The sequence below is a fragment of the Cryptomeria japonica genome, chromosome 11, assembly GCF_030272615.1.
Source record: "Cryptomeria japonica chromosome 11, Sugi_1.0, whole genome shotgun sequence".
Classification (NCBI taxonomy): Eukaryota; Viridiplantae; Streptophyta; class Pinopsida; order Cupressales; family Cupressaceae; genus Cryptomeria; species Cryptomeria japonica.
Window position 1 is genome coordinate 666481068 of NC_081415.1, and position 24238 is coordinate 666505305.

At 36.5% G+C, this 24238-nt stretch overlaps 1 protein-coding gene across 3 annotated transcripts in view; it reads left to right on the forward strand.

The window, feature by feature from the left end:
• LOC131078991 (phosphatidylinositol 4-phosphate 5-kinase 9-like) overlaps positions 1-24238 on the forward strand; it is a 141770-nt gene that overhangs the window by 39402 nt on the left and 78130 nt on the right. For 2 of the 3 annotated variants that reach the window (XM_059213734.1, XM_058016855.2), the window contains exons 3-4: positions 834-2165; positions 3079-3246. In XM_059213734.1, coding sequence (XP_059069717.1) covers positions 834-2165; positions 3079-3246 — 1500 coding nt within the window. Of the gene's footprint in view, positions 1-722; positions 2166-3078; positions 3247-24238 lie in introns of all 3 variants that reach the window. The other variant, XM_059213735.1, reaches the window with a different exon arrangement.

A 24238-nucleotide genomic window follows, 5' to 3' on the forward strand; every position in this document is an offset into this window, starting at 1 on the left:
GTTGTGCTTTTTGCATCTGTTGTGGATGCATACTTTACCAATGTTCTTTAAAATCTGGTTGCTGTTTATTATTGTCCACTTCTTTGACAGGGAATTTTGCCAATATTTATAACAGAATGAAGCTTCAATTGGGGACTTGGAAACTTCCTTTTTTCTTTCTTTTTTTTTTTTCTGATTTTTCTGAGCTGGTACCTGCTTTGGTACACGCTAGAAAAAGGTAATTGTTTAGGTCACTGCCAAGTGAGACACCAATTTGGTGTATAAGATCATCATTATTGAAGCGTTCCACATGGGGGGATTGGTATGTGCTATGGAAGGTCTATCTTAACATGAAAAGGCAATAGAATTTATGATGCCTATCAATGCTAGTAGTAGTACAAAGGGTTGTGCTAAGGTGTGATGTAGTATTTACATACACTACATGGCTGCTTGTGCTTGGGATTGCTTATGTTTTAGGGCATATCTTACTAATCAATGTCTAAAATTGTTATATTGTAAGATACATATGAAAATGAATAGTTTTAAACTTTTAACTTATGCATTCACACATCCTTTTTCTAGAAGTGAACTAAAGGGAGTAGTTCTTTTATCTGTCTTATCTGTTTTACACTCATTAAAGATTGGAACTATTTACTAAATGTTTGGTAGCATCACGGCAGTTATATTTTCTGATCTTTTTCTTTTTAATCTGATGCATATACTACTTTATCTTTTTGAATCAGACTCGGGTAGGTGTAGGAGATGAAAAGTTGTATTTTGCGAGCCAATTGTGTCCTATTCAAGCTATTAACAATTTGCCACAATTTGTTTTGGCATTGTTGAATCCTGGGTAGATTCATCTATTTAAAAACGGCACTTTCTGGAGTGTTCTGCATGTCTGGTCCTGTGGCACATGTTGATGATGAGGAGAAAACAGCACAGCACTCAGTTGAAGAAAGATATTCGTCCTTAGAATCACTTTCCTGCAGTGAAAGGGAAGGGCATTCTACTGTTACGGATGGAGAGGATGCTAGAAATTCAAAAGATATAGGATGCTACAGAACAGGAGAAAAGATTTTTCCAAATGGTGATCTTTACACTGGTTCACTCCGAGGGAACCTTCCAGATGGCCCAGGAAAGTATTTATGGTCAGATGGGTGCATGTATGAAGGACAATGGGTAAGAGGGAAAAAAACTGGATGGGGAAAAATTTCATGGCCCTCTGGAGCTACTTATGAAGGGGACTTTTTGGGTGAGTACATGCATGGTGTTGGAACATATACCGGAATTGATGGAACAACATATAAAGGTGACTGGAGTTTGAATGTCAAACATGGATTGGGGAAGAAAAGATATCCAAATGGGGATTGTTATGAAGGTTCATGGAATCAGGGAATGCCAGAGGGGCCTGGGAGGTATAGTTGGGAAAATGGAAATGTTTACTTGGGGGATTGGAAAGGAGGTAAGATGTGTGGCAAAGGTGTTTTGACTTGGGCAAATGGAGATTCATTTGATGGATTTTGGTTGGATGGAGTGGTACATGGGTTTGGAGTTTACACTTGGGCAGATGGGGGTTGTTATGTGGGTACATGGAGCAGGGGTTTAAAGGATGGAAAAGGGTCATTTTACCCACTTGGCAGCAAACTTCCAATTTTCCATGGAGGATGGCGCAATTCTGTTGGCAAGGGAGGCCAAGAAGCAAACACAGCACAGCGGCCTGTAAATCATGGCTCTTCAAGGTTAGGCCATGCTTCTTCACTGGATTTGGGGCAGTTTAAGATGCGCAGGTTTCGAAGAGCAAATCGTAACTCCTCGGATAAACTTCTTACAGATGAAGTGACAAACAGTTCAGATTATGCACGTAACAGAAATGTATCTCTGCAACGACGCTGGAGTCTTGAAGGTGCTCTTGAAAATGTCATTGGACAAGATGGTGTGTGGACAGCTGGAGAACCTATTTTAGAGTGTGATGAAAATGAAAATGATGATATAAGTAAACCAGTTCTGGAAAGAGAGTATGTGCAAGGTGTTCTGATCAATGAACTGGTTAAGGATAATAGGTTTGCCATGCCATCAAAAAGCACAAGGCGGCGACAGAAGCGACAAGAGGTGAAAAAACCAGGTGAAACAATAATTAAAGGCCACAGAAGTTATGATTTAATGCTCAACCTGCAGCTGGGTATAAGGTAAATCTTGTTTTCTTTCCCATATTATTAATTAAAATTGCTTTTCTTTGGCTGATTGGCACATTTTATAGTTTGTGTAATAGTTTGAGAATGTAAGCCCATAGAACTAGGATACAAATGGATTTGCCTGCTATTGTACATTGGTTTCAATGTGATGTGAACATAGATCCAGGGCAGAAGCCTTTTAATAAACATAAAAATGAAAAATACTAAATAGTCATCAATTAGTAAGGGTTTACTGGATTGATTATTTTCCTGACATAAGGGTGTAGGTACCTTTAAGCCTGTGAATTAGGCTATTCCTTTACTTGAATCAACAGTTTAGCTTTATGGCATGTGGAACAATAATAGGAAAATAAGATAAAGCAGTTGCTTCAAAAGCCTTACCTCTGCATCAGGGCTGGCATTTATTATTAGGAATCAGAATTACAATTACAAAACTCTAGTCAAGTCTTCTGCTAGGATTATGGTGTCGAATCAATGTTTTCATAATCAATACTTCTTCATTGGGATTTTCATATGGTTCTTGAAGTAAACAGTATGCATGCAAAATCAGTACAAAATCTACTTGTTACTTGCATATATGCCCTATGATTTTATGAGTCTTCGTAAGAATTTCAATGTCATATGCTTGGAGCTTGTTGATCCTGTGAATCTATTTTTTTGAATTTTAATCATAAAACAAAGATTTTAGGTGTAGCAATTCGTTGCAATGCTCTCTTAGGTAATTTCCTTTAGGACCAGTTAGACCTAGCAAATTGTAGCCTGATTCCATTTCGTTTGCTATGCACCGAATAACTAATGTTAGGAAAGGAAAAACTTCTGATTTTTGTTAACCTTGGGAGCCATTATTAAATTTTTAAGACAAGTCAGGTATCAAGAAATGCTTTTAATTGGTATCTGATGGTAACAGGTACACTGTGGGTAAAATCACACCAATACCAAGGCGAGAAGTTCGATCATCAGATTTTGGTCCTCGGGCAAGGATTTGGATGAAGTTTCCTAGAGAGGGTTCTCAGTTAACACCTCCTCACCAATCGGTGGATTTCAAGTGGAAAGACTACTGTCCAATGGTTTTTAGGTTTGTGCTGGCTCTCTATGCCTGCTGTCTTGTTTTCCTTTTATATGTGTTATGTTTTGACATTGATTAAGTACCATTTGCTGCGTTTCCAAGTTCATGCACACTTTTCTTTGCTTGAACATTGTACTGCAGTTAATGTAACTGCTAATCAAAACTGGACTGCACATATTTTATTAGATGAAGTGACAAAGAATTCAAATTCATTGTCAAAGCTTTAGATGGGTATAGTTTATTAATATACAAATATATAATGTTGAAATCAATGTGCATAGAATCAAACATTTCAAGTATTGAGTTTTACGTTTCAGTAGGGGATCCGGTTTGCTGGTTTGGTAAATGTTTTTTTTTGGGTTTTGGTTTTGTCATATATATATATATATATGCAGCCTAGAACCATGAATTGAGATTAGAATATCACATAGCACCATATAAACAACAAAACCATTATAAACTTGTAATAATAGCATCATATACTTTCAAGTTCAATATCAAAATAATAATGTCAAGTTCAAGTTTCAACAATTGGATCTTTAAACTTTAAGTTTTAATCATCAAATGGATTCTCTAAATCATCAACATCATCATCATCATTGACATTAGATGATGTAGGAACATTAGATGAACCACAAGCAATGCTAGTGCCACTTGCACTAATAGTGTTCTCGCTTTCTGAGTCATCAATTGCAATATGCTGAGAAGTAGAAGCATCCAAGTCAGTATGCTCTAGCTCTATATCCCACATCTTCATCTTCCCTTGCTTGTAGTCATGTTGAGATGCATGTTAGAATGCACATATACTAAGTTCTCCGCTCTTTTTGAGTGCAATTTATTGTGCTTTATTGAGTGGATGAAATAATATGTGCTCTAATTTCTTTCTGGTGTAGATGAACTAGCAACCTATGAAGACAAAGTAAACAATTTAAGTTATACATTTATAATTTTGTTAATAGAATTTTGAATTTTAAAAGAATAAAAACCATAATTACTAAAAAATAAACATTCATTGATTGTTAAACTTGTGATAAAATTTTGATTCCGAGGGGCTACAATTGTTGGAAGAATTGGCCATGGAAGTACCACCAACTATTAGCATCCTTCTTAAACCTATCACAAAGAGCCTCAACACTTTGAATACACAAAATCTATGAACTCATTCATAATTGCATCTCGCAATTCATCTTTAGGGAAGAGTCTAAGGAATGCTGCCTTGTACTCTTCAGACACTTAAAAATTCTCTATATGGGGCAAGCCTTCCTGGCATATTAAGAAACTGATTACTGTAGTATTTTGGAGTCAATGTATGGCCAAGAAGATGTAACGGAGTGGTCATCTCGTTCCATCTTTCTTCAATTGCATGCACTGGTTTGAAGAAAGTCTCCTTAGCATTTTGCTCTTTTGCACTTATGATGCACTTTATCTTTTCAAGCATTGAGTCGATGCCATCATATACCTCTCTAATGCAAGGCTTGCCCATGTTAGTATAGCGAATCATGCTCATAATGGGCTTGGTGAAACCCCACCATGAGTCATCTAATATGCTTTGCCTAATTTTTGTTGCCCTTTCAGTGTTGCTTTGCTTCCTATTAGAATTTGAGACCAATTTTGGCTGGTCACCATGTTAGAAAGTGCCTCTCTAACTTTCAGAAGTCATACAGGAAAATGGGTCTCTACAACATATAATAAAAATTAACGCCAAAATGACTAAAATTTAAAAACAAACTTTAAAGAAGAATTATAATACACAATCAAAAAATGAAAATAAAAAAATTTAAAATTTTTATACTATTAGTTACCTTCAATAGCTCCAATTTTGAAAATGATCTAAACATTCCTTCAGACATGTGGTGGTTGGTAAAGAGCATCTAGATGTCCTCAGCCTTTGCATACACCTTTGATCCAGTCAATTTTATTCCCAATCTTTTGTAGCATAAGATTTAGTGAGTGGATTGCACAAGATGTACAAAGGATATGTTGATATCGTTCCTCAACCAATAAACCAGTAGCTCTACAATTTTTTGTGTTGTCCGTTATGACTTGAACAATGTTATGTGGTCCCACTGTCTCAACGACATCTCTGACCCCCTTGACTTCTCTTTGAAACAAGGTGCTATGCATCTTCTCATAACCCAAGCCCTTGTACCCTTTTGGAGCTTCATTAACTTTTTTCAACTTCTCTTTCCAATATTGCGAGCGAACAACATTGAAAGACAACCCATTTGCATAAATACATCTTGCTACATGTTGGTTGGCATTTTTTTCGACTCTCATTTTGAAATGAAGTCTCCAAAGGTCCTTTTGATCTTTTGCATACAATGGGTTCTTCGCTTTCAACATCAACTGTGTTAAAAAATGGATGGTTTTCTACCACAATATTGGGTTTCGATGTGTAACGCCCCGCTATGAGGCCCAAAGGACTTAAACAAATAAAACAATGAAAATGAGAATAATTTTTTTTTTATAAATAAAATAAACCATACAAATGCAAGGAGTAACATGATACTACAAGATAAAGATAAGATGTACAAATAATGTCTAGCAATAGTCCTCAAGGCCCCACAACGATGCTACTCAAGAATAACATTAACCAAACATGCAAGAACACATGAAATCTCATAAAATATGATAGCACTGTTTATTACAAAGGATCATGATATTTAATACATTGCCACGAGAATATACATCTGATCATTGGTTACATTACAGGGTATCCATAAGGATATAATCTCCAAGAGTACAAACCATGGAGAGAATACATAAATCTGGTACATAATGAAAGTCTTCAATCTCCTCACGAGCCATCGCGAACATGATGTAGAACGAACCAAAACCCAATGGGTGCGAATAGCACTCCACCCAACCATGTGGTACCATCAGGTCCACCCTCCGTGCTAGGAGGTATTAGCCAGACCCAAGAGATGGAAGGAAGTATAAGAGAATACAAATGACTCACATGAGGCTCACAAGACTACTATCACAAGAGACTCACAAGATAACCAATCAAATTCCAGAGGCTCCAACAAACCAAGGAAGAAAGATACCAAAAGAGACCACTAGGTATGCAATTAGGGAAGAGTGTCATCACTAGGTTGTCATGGATTACCTTGGTGAGTCTTCACTAGGTCCCGACCCCCATCCTAGGTTACCCTGGTGACCTCTACTGACCTCTGGCCTCCATACAACACTAGTGGACCACACCAACCTTTCGAAGGGACAAGATTGGTGGATGCCATTCCAGGTCTTCTCTACTTACCTCAGACCTAAACAAGCACCCGAGAGTAAGAGAGGCAACAGTTAATCTTTATAAATGTGATCTAACTACCCACCCAAGTTCATTATTTAAATTTCCACTTGATTACAAAACTTTCATTGAGTTACCGTGGCGACCACTTTGGGTTCCGGCCCCTAATGAAAGCCACTCCCCCTTGACTTGCACCTAGGAATTCAAAATACAACACAAGACCTGAGACGCTCAAAGACTCGAGGTGACAAGGTCTTGACCATAGCAAGGCTTAACTCACTTGCTAGACCAAGATTGCAATAAGGAATGACAAGAGCAGGCTAGGAAGACCATAAGCATTAAAAGACATACAGAGATGGGAAACGAGATATAACAAGAGTGGAAGAATATCCCTTTCACAACAAAGGGCTTAACATCCCCTAGCCTTTGGAAGCAAAATACCTTAAACAACATCCCCTTGATCCCAAACAATGAAATTCTATCGCCACATTAGAGATAAATCTCAAAGGCAAAGCAAGGGACACAATTTGCCACACAATTGAAATTTAAATCACAATCTTTATACTATAATATAATCTTAACTTTATCCTTCTCATCATTTATTTTCTTAGTTAATATTAATCTCCAATAATTCAAAAAGGAAACCTACTATTACTCACTTGGTTCTCATAAATTGCACAGTAAAACTAACATCTTGCAATACATTTAAGAATTCATAATCCAAATATCCAATTTTCAACTAACACTATTAACAATACTCCAACAACATTTGGGTGAGTAAGTAAGTTCATATATATATATATATACAAATAAGAATGAGTAAACTGAACATGCTACCGAGAAAACGAATACCACAAAGAGTAACATTAAAAGTTCCTATTAATATATCCAATTTTCAACTAACACTATTAACAATACTCCAACAACATTTGGGTGAATAAGTAAGTTCACATATATATATATATACAAAAAAGAATGAGTAAACTGAACATGCTACCGAGAAAACAAATACAACAAAAAGAGTAACATCAAAAGTTCCTATATATATATATATATATATATATATAATCATACTATGAGTAAACAGAAGATACTGCTGAAGCAAACGAATTCAATAGCGTGAAAGTATGGAGTGCAGAAGTACTGATATACACACGCATATTTATATATATACATTCGACACAACGAAAGAGGCCATCGCCAAACATAACAATACAGTGGTCAAAGCCCCAAGTAAAAACACCGCAACATAAGCCATGAAACCAAATGAAGATACATGTTGATACAATTGCCAATGCACACTGAAGGTTAGAAGATCCTACAGACCGAACAATGTATACCGATTGTAAGATCGATATAAGTAAAAAGACAATGCAAACCAAGAAATACGGGATAGTACAGGGGTCGATGCCCAGCTGAACTGCTCTTCCGTCAACACAGAACTAAGCATGAGAACCAACTATGGCCTCGCAAGAAGACAAAACTAAAGAGGAAAGATATGCATAGCTCGAAGGTGAGATGTAATCATGCTGAAAATATAACACAGATAACATAGATAACAGAGGAAACATACTCAGATCTGAACAGGGGAGGATCAACGAGCTACGACGGCTCAACTTAAACAAAATCAAGCATACCGATTTTAACTAACCTGTGAGGAAGCAAATGAATGCCGAAGACAAGACAAGAAAAACAATATAAACATCAGGCCAAACGGGTCAAACAGTCTGGCAAGGGATAATCGTCGGATTACACAGAGGTCATATGGTGAACAAAGCGAAATAAAAATAAGGGATGAAGCCGATACCCAGGAGGTAAGGATGTTGATGAAAACAACCAGGGTGCATCCGAAAGATGAGGGTCAATACTGTACAGCAAGCCATGGGAATTTTACTCGGAACTGTTAGAGTAAGGATCAGATTGAAAGCAATAAGCAGAATTAACACAATAAACACTCAGAACACAAGAGTACCCTGGGAAAACCTCCCTCTTGGAGGTGAAAAACCCAACAACTAAATCTCAGCTTATATTTAGACAATATCAGTATGTGTCTTTACAACTTGCGTCAACACTTGAAGCAATATGAACAACAAAATATAACTTCAAACTAGGGCACACACAATAGTATGAAGCAGCATGAAAATCTGAACTATGACAAACTTATCTGCAAATATCCTTGACTGAGAATGATGCGCTAATCAGAGAAGACAATTCGCTGGTCAAGGAGCCAAGTTGCAGACCATGAAGATGATTCGTTGTGTCCCTGGAACAGAATTCGCTGCCTTAGGAAATGTATTCGCTGATCAGACAGTAGGTTTGTTGGCTTTAGAGATGGACTCGCTGATCAGGAGAAGTCATTCGCATACCCAGTAAGTGATTCGCTGATGAGATGATGCAATTCCCTATTCTGCTGAAGGTAGATGATTGCAGAACTAACTAAAAATGAGTGAATTAATAAATACTTGAAGCATGAATTAACCTTGCTTATATATGTGACTTTAGCCACCTAATTCATCCTAGGTCGGCTCACAAGGATAATAATATAATGCTCTAAACTTGGTGCTCAATATAGGGTCAGCCCCATTACATTGACCATTATAGGGTCGGCCCTATAGCAATTACAAGTTACATTTAATTTTGCACAACACCAATTGATTAGAAAGAAAATGTCAACCGAAAAACCCATTTTAAGAAAGGGGAAAGGTAAATCGTTCACACGGCTCGATTAATGCAGTAAGATAAGAAAGAGTATAGGATATCACATGCAAAGGGAACAGAGCAATGCATTCACAGACAAGACCCAGACTAAAATCGTTCATACATTTGTCAAACAATATCTATTTATACATGCACCTAGCGGAGCCAAAAATTGGGAGAAATCCATATAAAAAGTTCGAATTCAGAAATCTATTGAAACATTAACAGAGTAAATTACAGAAGTTAAACAAAGACAAGCACATCTCCAACCTGGAGTCCAACGTTCGATGGAGATTTTCCGGTGTTGTGGTGAGATCCACAAAATTCCTCCAGACTCTGAGATTCATGGGCCTCTTCTACACCTTCAAATCCAATCCAGAATCAAGACCCAAAACTCTCAAATTTCCCCAAATTCATTCCCGAAACCCTGTCAAATAATTTTTTTTTTCTTTAGCTAGAATTTTCACGGGCAAATTCTTCCCCCCCGCCCTCTTTTTCGAAAAAGCAGGGAGAGATATTTTTTTTTTCGAAATGTAACTCCCAATAAATTCTGCATGCCAAGATATTTTCCCACTATCTCCAAAACTCCCTTTGTTTTAATAGATTTTATCATAAGCACAATGAAATACCATTTTAAATGTCTTATTTCCCAATTTAATTAATCATTTACAGCAAGGATAAAATAAATTTAATTATTTTACCAATAACATTAGTTTAATTTAATCTTGCACAATTTCAATTTTATTAATTAATTAATCAATAATATTCAAAATTCAAATACCATTAATATATAATATTAACCTCTTTCACAAAAATAATAGATAATTATTATACTATATGCATGAGCAATGAATTGCGACAAATCAAAACATGAAGACCAACAGAGCTAGCGACTGACATGACTGAACAACCAAGATACAAGGATACTTGACTGGGGACTCGTTCTTGTAGGAATGATGGTACGACAAGGGTCTGACTGATAGCTCCCATTTTCCACATCACCATTGGGTCATAGAGCACGCTCAGACTTGAAGATTCAAGTGGAGTCGATGCTCGGTACCTGCAGTTGCATAAACAAACTGTCGACCCTATACATATAAACCATATAATATCATAGCGTGAAAAGGGAATGGAAGCAATGTAGCTTGCCCGTAAAGAGTAGGGCGACGCTTTTCTCTTTCACCCAAGTACATCATGGATAAAGCACAGTGTATATCAGAACAATTAAACATCGATAAATATAATGATTAAATCCTAACATCACAAATAGAGTCCATCTCAATAATCATCTAACTAACTAAGTGTAAATAACATCATAGTCAACAACATGAAAATCGTCATCATACCAACAATCCATAGAGCATAGAGTATGAATATCATATATGAATCCAAAAGGCATGGGCAAACATCATAACCAAATCAAAATTGACCAACACCAAAAAGGGTTGAAACCACACAGAAACTCAAAAGCACAAAATCTGACAAACCAAAAGCGAGAGGGCACTACACGATGGGGGCTGCATTCCCTTTGATTTATTTGGAATGGGCTGATTTAATTTACGTTCTTCTTGTTCATCTACTTCATCTTGCTCCCTAATATATTTTAACATTGTCTGTTGTAGTATAGGTACACCATCTTTTCTAGGGCAAGTTTTGATGCCTCTTTTAGGTGTTCCACACAAATGGGTTTTCACTTGAAAATATGAACTAGAACGTTGTACATTACATCCCTTGCATTTCCAAATGTATCCTCTACCTCCTAGAACTGGTCATATGATAGCAATGTATTTCCATAGCAGAGAATTTGGATCCGTTTTGAATTTTGGTTATTGTCTAGTGGAGGTAGAACTAGTTGCCATTCTAAATCCTATGGCAAGAAATTTTGTGAACATATTCAAAAGAAAAACAAAAGAATGGAATAAAAAGGGATAAACTAAACAAATAATTTGTTTCATGTTTGTAAAACAAAAATGGTTGAAAAAAAGATTTTTTTTTACCTCTTATTGTCAATGGAAGGTTGCAAATGTGTAGGTATGGGGGCGCAACACTGGATGAAGCTTCAATAATTGATCTTCCACTCTCTATGTCGACACTGCAAGCAAAAAATTGTGCAACTTGTAGGAAAGAAAATTGCTGTTTGCAAAAGAATTGACCAAAAATGAGGCTCTTTAGGTATTCTAAATGTTTCAACAGTCACTTTTAGAGTTCATATGGCGTTGAATTCAAACCAGATGCCAAAAAAAGTTTAAATATTGCAAAATTTGATTGATTTTGGCTGGTTGGGCATCTGGGTTCGCCCTAGTCAAACCAGCTTGTGGTTTTCCGAACCCTGTTTGCTTTCGCCCTAGTAAAATTGGCTTGTGGTTTTGCGAACCTTGTTTGCACCCATAGGCGAACCAGAATCGGATCCAAACCAGGTTGGAACCAAAATCGGATCCGAACTGGGTTGGAACTAGACCTGGATTTGGCACTCTAGGGGACGAACCTTGCAATGTAGGTTTAAATGTTACAACATACCTAAGTTTACAATGCATCAAAATTTTGGGGTTACACACTTGATATATCCCACAATCTTGCATGCCGTATATCCTTGCACCCTTGCATCTCTGAATTCAGGTTTTGGGAGTTCTCATGGGGTGCTGCATATATCAATTGGTATGCTGTTCAATGGTTTACCTCAGGTTCAGTACATTTGGGTTTGGTTGTACAATCTATCTATCTGTCTAGAATCTCTGTCTCTCTCTTTATATATATATATATAACTTTTCTTTGCTTGAACGGTGGACTGCAGTTAATGTAACTGCTAATCAAAACTGTACTGCACATATTTTATTAGGTGAAGAAGTGACAAGGAATTCAAATTCATTGTCAATGCTTTAGATGGGTATAGTTGATTAATATACAAATATATAATGTTGAAATCTATGTGCATAGGATCAAACATTTCATGTTTTGAGTTCTATGTTTCAGTATAAATTTTACAGAAAAACCTAAGTTTACAATGCATTAAAATTTTGGGGTTACACACTCTATATATCTCACAACCTTGCATGTTGTATAGCCCTCCACCCTTGCATCTCTGAATTCAGGTTTTGGGAGTTCAATTGGGGTGCTGCATGTATCAATGGGTATGCTTAATGCTTTTTTTTCCCTCAGGTTCGGTACATTTGGGTTTGGTTGTACAATCTCTCTCTCTCTCTCTCTCTCTCTATATATATATATATATATAGAGTTAGTAAAACAAGAAACGTTTGTATATCCATTGATATAAAATTATAAATATAGATATATAAGTTAACACAAATTATATTCATTTAAATATATAAACATAAGATACACAGGAAATGGCCCTGAAGTCCAACCAACATGAAGGGAAAAAACACACACACACACAGACACACCCCACTTTACACCTTCCCTAAACCTAAAAAAACTTCACTAACAACTAAAAACATTTTTTTTTTCCATTTTCTTTATTGTGAAGAAGACAGGAAAAAAACACTTGCGAGAAGAGAAGAGAACAGTAGTGAACGAAAGGTTAAAAAGCATAAAATATTTTTTATTTGCGGTAGTTTTACTATCTATTGTTCATTTGCATAAATCCTTTCGCTTTTTCTTTTCAAAGTTTCAAACTTTAAAGGAGGATTTTTTTGTCTGTTTTATGTTTGCACTCATTTTTGTGTTGTTCAATTTCAGTGAGAAAACAAGAAGTGACAATGGCAGTGTGAATTTAAAGAGATTTAAATTCAACAAAGAGGCTTAGGGGCAGCTACACAAGATTTTACTTTCAGGTTTTGCGTATAAGAGGACAAGGGGTAAAAGGCTGTTTAAATATAACCTTAGCTAGGAAGATTGAGGTGACTATGTTGTACGTGTTGGATAAGACAAGAAATAAGGGAAGGCCAATAGAGACTATCTAATCCAGTATGTCATTGACTACCCAAAGCTAGGAAGATTGAGGTAACTATGTTGTATGTGTTGGATAAGACAAGAAATAAGGGAAGGCCAATAGAGAGGGTTCTACCAAGGGAAAGAGAGGCTACTAGTGTTGTAGGAATGCCTAGTATGCAATTGAAAGAAGTGACTAAGTCATCTTTTGCTAAAATTTTCTTTGTCGATATAGTTAGCATACAATGCCTTAAATTATGTTTTGTAATATGGTTGTATCCAACTATGTATTAATTGTTTGTCAACTTCTGAGTAGTTATGGGATTTGGTAGATGGTTTTTGCTTGGAAGTATTGTATTCTTTAAGTAAACTTTTCATGAGTTTGATCCTTGGCTGATCATCTTTGGTCTACTTATTTAATCACTTCATGTGTGAATGGAGATATATTTTACTACTCTATGTGTTCATATTGATAGAGTAAAGAGAACAGAAAAAAAGACGAGGTAGCAGAAGAGGCTCCTATAGTGCAAATTTGAAGTTGAAGTCCATCTTGAAGTAGAAGTTGGAGGTGTAGTCAAGAAAAATATTATTAAAACATTCAATCCATTACAAATAAGCACACAATAGAAGAGTGGGCATAGATAGCAAGACAACTTCCATTATCGGATGAAGAGTGGGTCAATCTTTCTGACCAAGTTTACATGGAGATGAATCAAGACTGTATAGATAGAGAAAGAGAAGGGTATTAGAGAAAATTTTGAGGCATAGAAGAGTTGCCATTTGAATTAGAAGAAATCAACCCAAAAACCCTAGTGCTTGTTAATGCAATAAGTAGCTTCTGCAAGATAAGATTTTCCTAACTCATTAATCTCCTCTATTCTGTTTTGATTTATTCATCTATGATATTAGATTGTCTGATTTATGCTTTCCAAACTGAATATGTTTATCAGACTGTAACTTTGATCTTGATTATGATATTGATATTGGATAAAGATGAATTAGATCGACGACCTGCTTAACATAGTTGATCTAAAAGCTATCAGGCTAGTAACCCGATAGCATATTAATGTCGATTCACTTATGAATCGGCATTAATATACTATTGGGGTATTAATCCAATAGCATATAATGCTATTAGTTATTGTTTACTTAGACACCAATTCATTATCGGGTGTGTTTATATCGATCCATTATAATCTGCTTTGACACTGATTCATTATCGGGTGTGTTTATATCGATCCATTATAATCTGCTTTGACACCGATTCATTATCAGGTGTGTTTATGTCAATCTGTTAACATATACAAATGGCACCTTGATATGTTATCATAAACACCGAAGTTAATTGGTAGGCAGCCACGATCAAGTGACATCTTGGTCGGACATGTCTGATCAAGGTGCCACTTGATTGTGGCTGCCTTGATATATATACATCATTCAAAAAGAAAAGGAATGATATTGAAATCGATACATGTTCATCCTTTAGACCTGCAGAAAAGAAATACAATAATATTATTGTCATAGTAATAATACCAAAATTGTAAATACACAATCTAGCATATAACTTGTTCATTAAATTGGAAATTGCAATAACATTTACATGGTATCAGAGCAAAGTTGATCGAACTTGAGGCTATTCAATTTCGTGAACAATTTAAGAACAAGGTTATATACTACATCACATTTCTCCAATGGCTAGCGCTATCAGATTCGAAGACAGACTCGGAGGTGGCGATGATTTTTCAGCATGGAAGTTCAGAATCCACATGATCTTAAAGGAGAACAAAGTGGATTCATTTGTTCAAACTAAAAAATGAACCTGACAAAACGGCATGGATTGAAGGAAATGAAAAAGCCATCAAAATAATAGTTGATGGGGTGAGAAACAACATAATGCCCATCATAAGAAAACATCAGACAACCTATAAAATGTTCAAAGCACTTGAAAGCACATTTGAGATATCGAATGCAAGTCGAACTCTGGCATTAAAACGAGAAATAAATCATATCACCATGAACAAGGGGGAGACAATCAACGCCTACTTTATGCGGATATCAACTCTAAGAGATGAACTAGCAATTCTGGATTACGAGATCAAAAGCAAAGAGTTAACACTCATTGCTCTAGATGGGTTGCCTAGTGGATGGAATACATTCGTCCAAGGCATCAGTGCAAGATCCAAATATCCTAAGTTTGAAAGATTAAGGGACGATTGTCTCCAAGAAGAATCAAGATTGAACAAGATAGGAATGAAACATAAGAATATAGATGAAGACTTACAAGTCCTAAACACTAATTCCACCAAGCAAAACAAGAAAAGGTAGTTTAGAAAGAGAAAAGGTTGTCAAGGCAAGAATACTTCAAAGAAGGACTTATCTCACATCCAATGTTACAGATGTGATCAGTTCGGACACTATGTTGCAAAGTGCTCGGAAAGAACCAAGAAACATGCTACATTTGCCAAAGCAGGAAAGACTAAAGGGGAAGATGACTCCGGAAAATATGTATTCTACTCAGCACTCACAAGCCAAGCTTCTAACAAGATCAACTCATGGGTGATTGACAGTGGCTCATCCAGGCACATCACAAGGTTTAAAGAAGTACTTGACTCCATGACAGAGGAGAGTAATGAGGAAGTAACCATCGGAGATGACTCCACACATCTAGTAAGAGGAATGGGAACTTGCACCATCAAATTGAAGACATGCATATCCTTGCAGCTCAAAGGAGTACTATATGTCCCTAGCATCAAAAGGAATCTAGTCTCTATATCGACACTGGAAGATAACGGATACAGAGTGACATTCATGGACAACGAAGTATTGGCTTGGCCAAAGAACTCTTCCATCAAGAAGGCAAAGACCATTGGACAGAGACAGGGCTATTTGTATGAGCTATGCACAGAACCCAACCTAGCCCTAATCCATGAAGCCACCAATGCAAATGAAGTTTGGCATAGAAGATTAGGCCATCTGAATTTTAGGGCTTTATCTTCAATGGGAAACCTTGTCACAGGTCTGCCCAAGTTAAAGCAAGATCATTCAGGGGCGTGCAAAGGATGTGCCTTAGGTAAAAATACCAAGGGTACATTCCAAAATAGTACTAGGAAAACTAGTAAAATTCTAGAGTTAGTTCATTCTGATGTATGCAGACCTATGTCCGTATCCTCTCTAGGGGGATTTTCGTATTATGTAATATTTGTTGATGACTACTTTAGGAAGACTTGGATCTACTTTCTGAAAAGTAAAGAATCAGAAGAGATCCTCTCTAGGTTTAAATAATTTAAATCACTAACTGAAAACCACTCAGGAAACAAAGTCAAAACCCTAAGAACTGACAATGGGGGAGAATACACATCAGATTCGTTTAAAGAATTTTGTAGAGATAATGGGATTAACAGGGAGATTACTATACCTTATAACCCCCAACAAAATGGGGTAGCTGAAAGGAAAAATAGGATTATAGTCGAAGCTGCCAAGGCCATGATTCTAGATCAAAACCTTAACTCAAATCTCTGGGCAGAAGCATCTAGCACCACTGTATATATACAGAACAAATGCCCTCACTCCCATCTTGAAGACAAAACTCCTGAGGAAGTATTCACTAAAATTAAGCCAGATATCAGCCACCTTAGGATATTTGGGTGTCCTGTCTATATCCATGTACCTAAAGAAAAAAGATTAAAACTAGAGCCTTCTGGAAAAAGAGGATTTCTTGTAGGATATAGTGAAACCTCCAAAGCCTACAGAATCTATGTACCTAGTCAAAGAAATATTGAACTAAGTAGGGGTGTAATCTTTGAGGAGGACTTAGCCTTCAAAAGAGCTCAAAGCTTCATAGAACCTGAAATCTATGTCCCTACTTCTAACTTAGATGAAGATCCTGCTCCTGAGTTTCAGAGGGAGAATCTAGATGAAACTAAAAATGAAAATGAACACTCACCTAGAAATCTCAAGAAAAGACCACTATGGGCCACCAAAACAGTAGAAGAAGCTCAGAGGTTTGCTACTCCTTCAGGAACTTTCAGAGAAAGCAAAAGGCCTAATAAATTCACTAGCTATGTTGCTCTTATGAATGATCTATCTAAAAACGAACCTAACAATGTAACAGATGCCCTTAAACATCAAGTATGGAAGGATGCTATGTCTGAAGAGTATCAATCCATAATGAAAAATGATGTATGGGAGATTGTTCCTAGGCCAACTAAGAAATCTGTTGTTTCTTCTAAATGGCTTTTTAAGATCAAACATGCTGCAGATGGCAATATTGAAAAACATAAGGCAAGATTTGTAGCCAGAGGGTTCTCTCAAAAGGAAGGAATAGACTATGAAGAAACATTTGCTCCAGTAGCTAGATATACCTCAATAAGGACTGTGCTAGCCATTGCAGCAGCAAAGGGATGGAAGGTACATCAAATGGATGTAAAGACAATTTTTCTTAATGGAGAGATATCTGAAGAAGTATACCTAGAGCAACTTGAAGGGTTTGAGATTCATCATGCAGAGTCTCATGTGTGTAGACTCAAGAAAGCTCTATATGGGCTTAAACAGGCTCCCAGGGCCTGGTATGAAAGAATTGACACATATCTATCAAAACTGGGCTTCTCTAAATATGATGCAGATCCTAATCTCTACTACAAACAGAATAAAGGTGATATGCTAATACTGATTTTATATGTTGATGACTTATTAATCACAGGAGAAGATCACCTTATAGATCAATGCAAGAAAGAGCTATCCAAAGAATTTGATATGAAGGACCTGGGATTCCTTCATTATTTCCTAGGGTTGGAAGTATGGCAGAATTCTGATAACATTGCTCTAAACCAAGGCAAATATACATTGGACATCCTGAAGAGATTTGGAATGCTAAATTGCAGACCCATGACCGCTCCAATGGAAACCAATCTTCATAAACTTAAAGAAGCAGCAACAGAATTACCTTCTATTGACTCCACTCTATACAGGCAGATGATTGGGTCTCTTATGTACCTGGTAAATACAAGGCCAGATATCTGCTATGCAGTAAATGCTTTGAGTCAGTTTATGTGTGAGCCAAAGGAGATACACTTGGTTGTAGTAAAACACATTATGAGATATTTACAAGGCACCTTAAGTCTTGGTCTCAAGTATGAAAAGGTTGATCTTAATCTACACGGATTCACAGATTCAGATTGGGTTGGAAGTGTGACTGACTGGAAAAGTACCTCTGGGTGCTGCTTCAGTTTGGGATCAGCCATGATATCCTGGATCAGCAGAAAGCAATCTTCTGTAGTGCAAAGTTCCACCGAGGCCGAATACATTGCAGCCTTCATGGCTGCCCGAGAAGCAGTGTGGCTTAGGAAGTTGCTTGTGGGACTATTTGGTGAACCTATGAAACCCACTGTCATCCATTGTGACAATCAGAGCTGCATAAAACTTTCCATAAATCCAGTATTTCATGACAGATCCAAGCATATTGAGATTCCATACCATTATGTGCGAGACATGGTAGACAAAAATGTGATCAAATTGGAATATGTGTGCACAGGAGATCAGACTGCAGATATTCTGACCAAACCACTTTCCAGAGTGAAGGTTGATCACTTCAGAAAAGGTTTAGGTATGATAGAAAGGTAATCTGCTTTGTAAATAAGATGTTTAATGTGTAAACTTCTTTTGTCATGTTGGGACATTCTGGGTTTTACCCCCTCTGTTCATATCTAAGAGGTGACGATCTCTCAGATTATGAACACTTGTATGTAGACATCATAAGGTGACGATCTTATGATTCTCTAAACCAGTTATCATGTTGGATCTCTGGTATGTCATGGATGTGTCATGATGGTGTTGTGATAAAATATTTGTATAAAATGTTTGTGCACATATCACAATCTGGATATGATGAGAATCTAACCATCCTCATATGTTTATCCTTAGTATTGCGTGTTTAGGCAATACTGATATCACATGTTTAGGTGATATCTTGTCATAATGAAATGATGAATCTTTTATATCACATGGTTAGGTGATACTCTATGTCACATGCTTAGAGTGATGTGTTATATTTGTATATTATGTCCTGATGATACTTCATATCATATGTATAGATGATATATATTCTTGGAGACTGACATTATGGAAAAAGAAATGTGATGCAGGTTACTTTATCTATCTTCCAAAGCTAAGAGGGAGTGTTAATGCATTAAGTAGCTTCTGTAAGATAAGATTTTCCTAACTCATTAATCTCCTCTATTCTGTTTTGATTTACTCATCTATGATATTAGATTGTCTGATTTATGCTTTCCAAACTGAATATGTTTATTAGACAGTAACTTTGATCTTGATTATGATATTGATATTGGATAAAGATGAATTAGATCGACGACCTGCTTAACATAGTTAAGCGTCGATCTAAAAGCTATCGGGCTAGTAACCCGATAGCATATTAATGTCGATTCACTTATGAATCGACATTAATATACTATCGGGGTATTAACCCGATAGCATATAATGCTATTAGTTATTGTTTACTTAGACACCGATTCATTATCGGGTGTGTTTATATCGATCCATTATAATCTGCTTTGACACTGATTCATTATCGGGTGTGTTTTGTTAATATGGTTTTATATAACTATGTATTAATTGTTTGTTGGCTTTCGGATGGTTATAAGATTCGGTAGACAGTTGTGTTTCATTCAGCATTCCACAGGGACGCATTTCCCTCCCTTTGGGGCCGCATCTTGGAGATGGGGATGCGACGTCTCCCGCTGTCCCGCCATCGCCACCGGAGCTTCGTTGGAGATGGGGAAACGTCTCCGCGTCTCCCAAGGAGACACGGAGAGACGTCTCCACGTCTCTTTGTCTCCTTGGTAGACAGAGGCGTTTCTCGAGGGGTGGGGAGACGCCTAGACGTCTCTCGTTGCCCCACGTCAAATGCAAAAGTTAAAATTAAAAAAATTGCACACCTATTGACAATGAATTATGAAAGCAATCAACTTTGGCATTTGCTAATTTTTCGATTGCCATGTGAACCATTAGTTCAACACAAGTGTTATGTATTAAGGATCTATAATGTATGTGATGAATGGTTTATCAGTGTTATCATATTATGAGTATTTGAAATTTCCCTTTATATTTAAAATTTTTCCCCATTTTTTATAGCTGTCCCCTTTGCCGTCTCTTGCCGTCCCCAATAATGGCCGCAAAAGCCTTGAAATTTGTTCCCCTATCCCATGCCATCCTTGTCTTGGAAACTTGGGGTAACATAGGTATATTAGAATCATTTCTTAATGTGTAAATAGCCTATTTCTTGTCACAGGGTTGCTACCATTGCGGTTTCTATGCCTTGTTTCTAGTAACATAAATGTAGATAACTGAAGGAACCTTTTTTGAGAAACTTTAAGTTTGTATATATTGAAAATTTTAACTATTTTTATTTTATTTATCAAGTGCATTGAACTCTAATTTTGATCAATATGTGAAGGAAATCAGTGATATGGTCCTTAAATTCAGTAATTTGCATGTCTTTAAAGCGTATTTTAAAAATTTATGCATTTTTTAATGTTTGACAAATTTTCCTAGCTTTTTCCCTAAGTTCTTGAAATTTGGGGTCAGTTGAGTAATTGCCGAGTCCAATTTTTTAAACTATGGGTAAGATATCTGTAAAGTGGAAAATTGGAGGCTTAGCAAATTCACCACATGGAAGGTAGAAATTACTAAGGCAATTTTCACTTGGAGGACTTTACATTCAAAAGAGGAGATGAATCCACTAGATCCAGTCACAAATCAAATAAGGACTGTGTTGGGTCTCAAATCAACAGATTGGATAGGTTCTAAGGAAATGCCAACTCCTATGATCAAACCCTCCAATTGACTTGGCCAACTTATAGAGTGAATCTATTTGGTTACTAACTCTCTCTCTTTAGGTTCTGCAGGATCTAGGTGGGTATACCTATTCACTAGTTGTTTTTAATGACTAGTGCGTTTTATAGCAGATTAAGTATCTTGATCTGGCTTCCTCCTATCTCAGAATGGCATAAATTCCTAGGATGGAGATCTAGCAAATGAGTTCAAGATTGTTGTTATAGAAGCTATTTGATCTATGTATACACTACTGCCAATTTACTCTATGTTTCCTACTCAATTACTCCTATTGCTTAAAAATAACATGTGATGAATAGGGTGATAAGTGTAATTTATAAATGGCCAGTGCCTTCTTTGCTATCTGGGCTACAGAGTCTTTGTATTTCCTTAGGACTTATTGTGTGAACTTGTGAGACAGTTTTTAAACCCACCCCTTTATGGATCTGTCAGTTACTATTTCTTATGAGATCAATCGAATGCCTATATCATAAGTTGCTTGAATGAATTTAACCCTACCTTTAAGGGACCACTCAAGTAAGCACTGCAAAGAACAATTATAATTCACAAGCAGAACTTTTATTTCAACCTTATAACATACAACACAAATTTCACTCAAAGAACATGAATAACCTTATCTCCTTTAGATAATATCACAAGCAATTGCCAACAACGAATCAAACAATCCGAAGCACATATGCAAAGAAAAGACGACTGATTATATTATGTATTCCATCAAAATTTGTATAACAGAAGGCTTTTAAGCTGTCATGTATTACTGTCTTCTTCCTACGATATCTCTTAAAAAATATTACAAGAAACCTCTCTCATATATATATGAGAGCAAATGTTATCTATGAAAAGACGTGTCTTTTCGAAATACTAATTGTCAATTTGAACATTTCTAACAAACTTAAGTAAAAAGAGATTAAGAATCCCTAAATGATGAATATAATCATCTTCTAGTCTCCTCGAAATCATCCTTTCTTCGATGAAATTTCTTTCGATGAGTCATTCGTGAGTTTCATCGAAATCATATTTCGATGAGTTCTGTTCTTCGGTGAAAGTTCATGCAAGCCCTTCGAAAACCTTTTTTCTTCGATGTCCTTTTATCGATGAAACCCCTCTGTTTTTATCGATATAATGTTATCAATAAGATTTGCTTTTCGATGAATGTTTTTTAAGTCTCTTCGGCAATTGTATTTCCTTGACTTCACCTTTTGTTTGCCTTTTGTTTTTCGATGAAACTGAAATATCGATGAGTGGTCTCATTCATTTACCGAAAGAGATATTTTGCCGAAGTCATCTTAACTTATTGTTTTACAGTTTATGCTTTATTTCGATGAAACTATTCTTTCGGTGAAACTCACTCTTAGATGCTCGACATGATATTTTGGCCGATGATCTTTTAGCTCTCACGCCTTTGGGAAGATTTTTGATTTCAAATATATTGTTCAACAGACTGAATACTAAGTGAATTTGGGTTGATATGGATTTCCTCTTTTGTAAATTGAATTGTTGAAATAGGTAGAATGCTGGAATTGGAGACAAAATATGCGGGAACAGTGTCCTACAAATTTGGGATTTCGTTGTGCACCTGGATCTGAGAAATATGAAATGATTTGGAGCTACTTTGCGAAATCTACCAAAAGTTGCAGGGACCATGTGTCCAAACTAGGTCACCCTCCTATCGGTCCTCTAAACATTCCATGTGTTGAAAAGGGTTTTTCCGTTTCTGCAAATAAAGCTTAATTCCAGAAGTATAGCTGCACCCCTGTTTTCTGCACATAGAAAGAAAGGGAAATGTGTTGGGAATAGGGGTTTGCCTTTGGTCAAACCTCGGTTTGGAATCAACCTTGAATGAAATATTGCAAATACTGAAGTAAATAATTGAAAGGTATACCTTACATCTACAATGACTGATAATGATGCTTTTCTTCTTGAATGTAATCACATATGTTTTATGAAATGGCATGAACATGACAAAACCCTAACACACACATGCTTGCAAATGAATGATGCAATGTTGCTCCAATGGATAGATGAAGAATATGCAGCCTTGAAAAATGCTTGAATGCTTGAATGTAGTCTCCTTGCCTTATGATCATCTCCACCTTATTTCATTATTATCAAATGAGAGGGGAAGACCTCCTTATATACTTGCCTGTCGTCTAACATATCAATATTCCGACATAGGTTGACATGGAGAAGAGTTTCCCGCTCAAATTTGAGATAGTGCCAAGGGTTTAAATTAGGGCCCAATTGAGGAGGACCATGGTGTGGCGCCATGGTCATGGTGAGGACCAGGGTGCCACACCCTAGTCCTACCCCAATTAAGGGCAAGGACAAAGGGTCTCAGCAAGGTAAAGTGTGAAAATATAATGTTTATTGCACGGGAGAGGCATAAATAAGTCCAGATCAAGCGTGAAGATGAGAACACTAAGGTGAGGGCCCCAAATGCGGTCCAAATTGCAAGGGCTGCAATTTTAGGACGCTACAATATCCATGGAAACAAACCACGCCACTATGCCTCTAGGTAATGGTGCACAAGAGGAATCTTTAGCTTTAGCAGCGAACTAGAACACCTCATTGTAAATGGATGGGAAATGAAAGTATTCCTTTTAGAATAGTTCTTTTGGAAGCCTATAAAAAGACCGGCCACTGACCTATCATAAAGGAGCCAAAATACATTTAATCTGAAATATTATTTGATCCATCTTTAGATGAACTTGATTCATGAACTGTAGGCTCATGGTAATGAGGATGCATGATTCCAAATTTGGGTTCTCTTCTGCTTCACCCATCTTGTGCAATATGTTTACGGCTTAATTTCTACACTAGCAATTGGAACAATAAACAAATAAAAGACAATACATACTAGATTAATTCTGCCTGAATAACACAGTAAATGCTTAATTGAGGGTAGGGCTTGATTACACATTGTTTCTAATTCTCTGTATGGTTACATCTTTCTCTTTTTGCAGTGCTTTTTGGCGATTGTTTTCTTATTCTATTATGTCTTTGGGAGTTACTTTTAAAGTTGTTTTGCTGTAACATATTTTTACATTGAGCTTCATTGAATTGATAGGATCAGTTATGGTGTGAATATAGTTTTTTTTAACTTCGTTAAATGATTATTTGACTTTGAATGGATTTATTTCTGGATCTCATAGTCATTAAAAGGTGTGGAGAGATTAGTGGTCAACTTATGGCATGTAAGCACACGCTTTCAGAAAGAGAAAATTTTACTCACCTTAAAAAAGATGTAATTTTAAAAATCGGATGATGCTACGAAATGATTTTTGCCTATATTTCTAGGTAGTT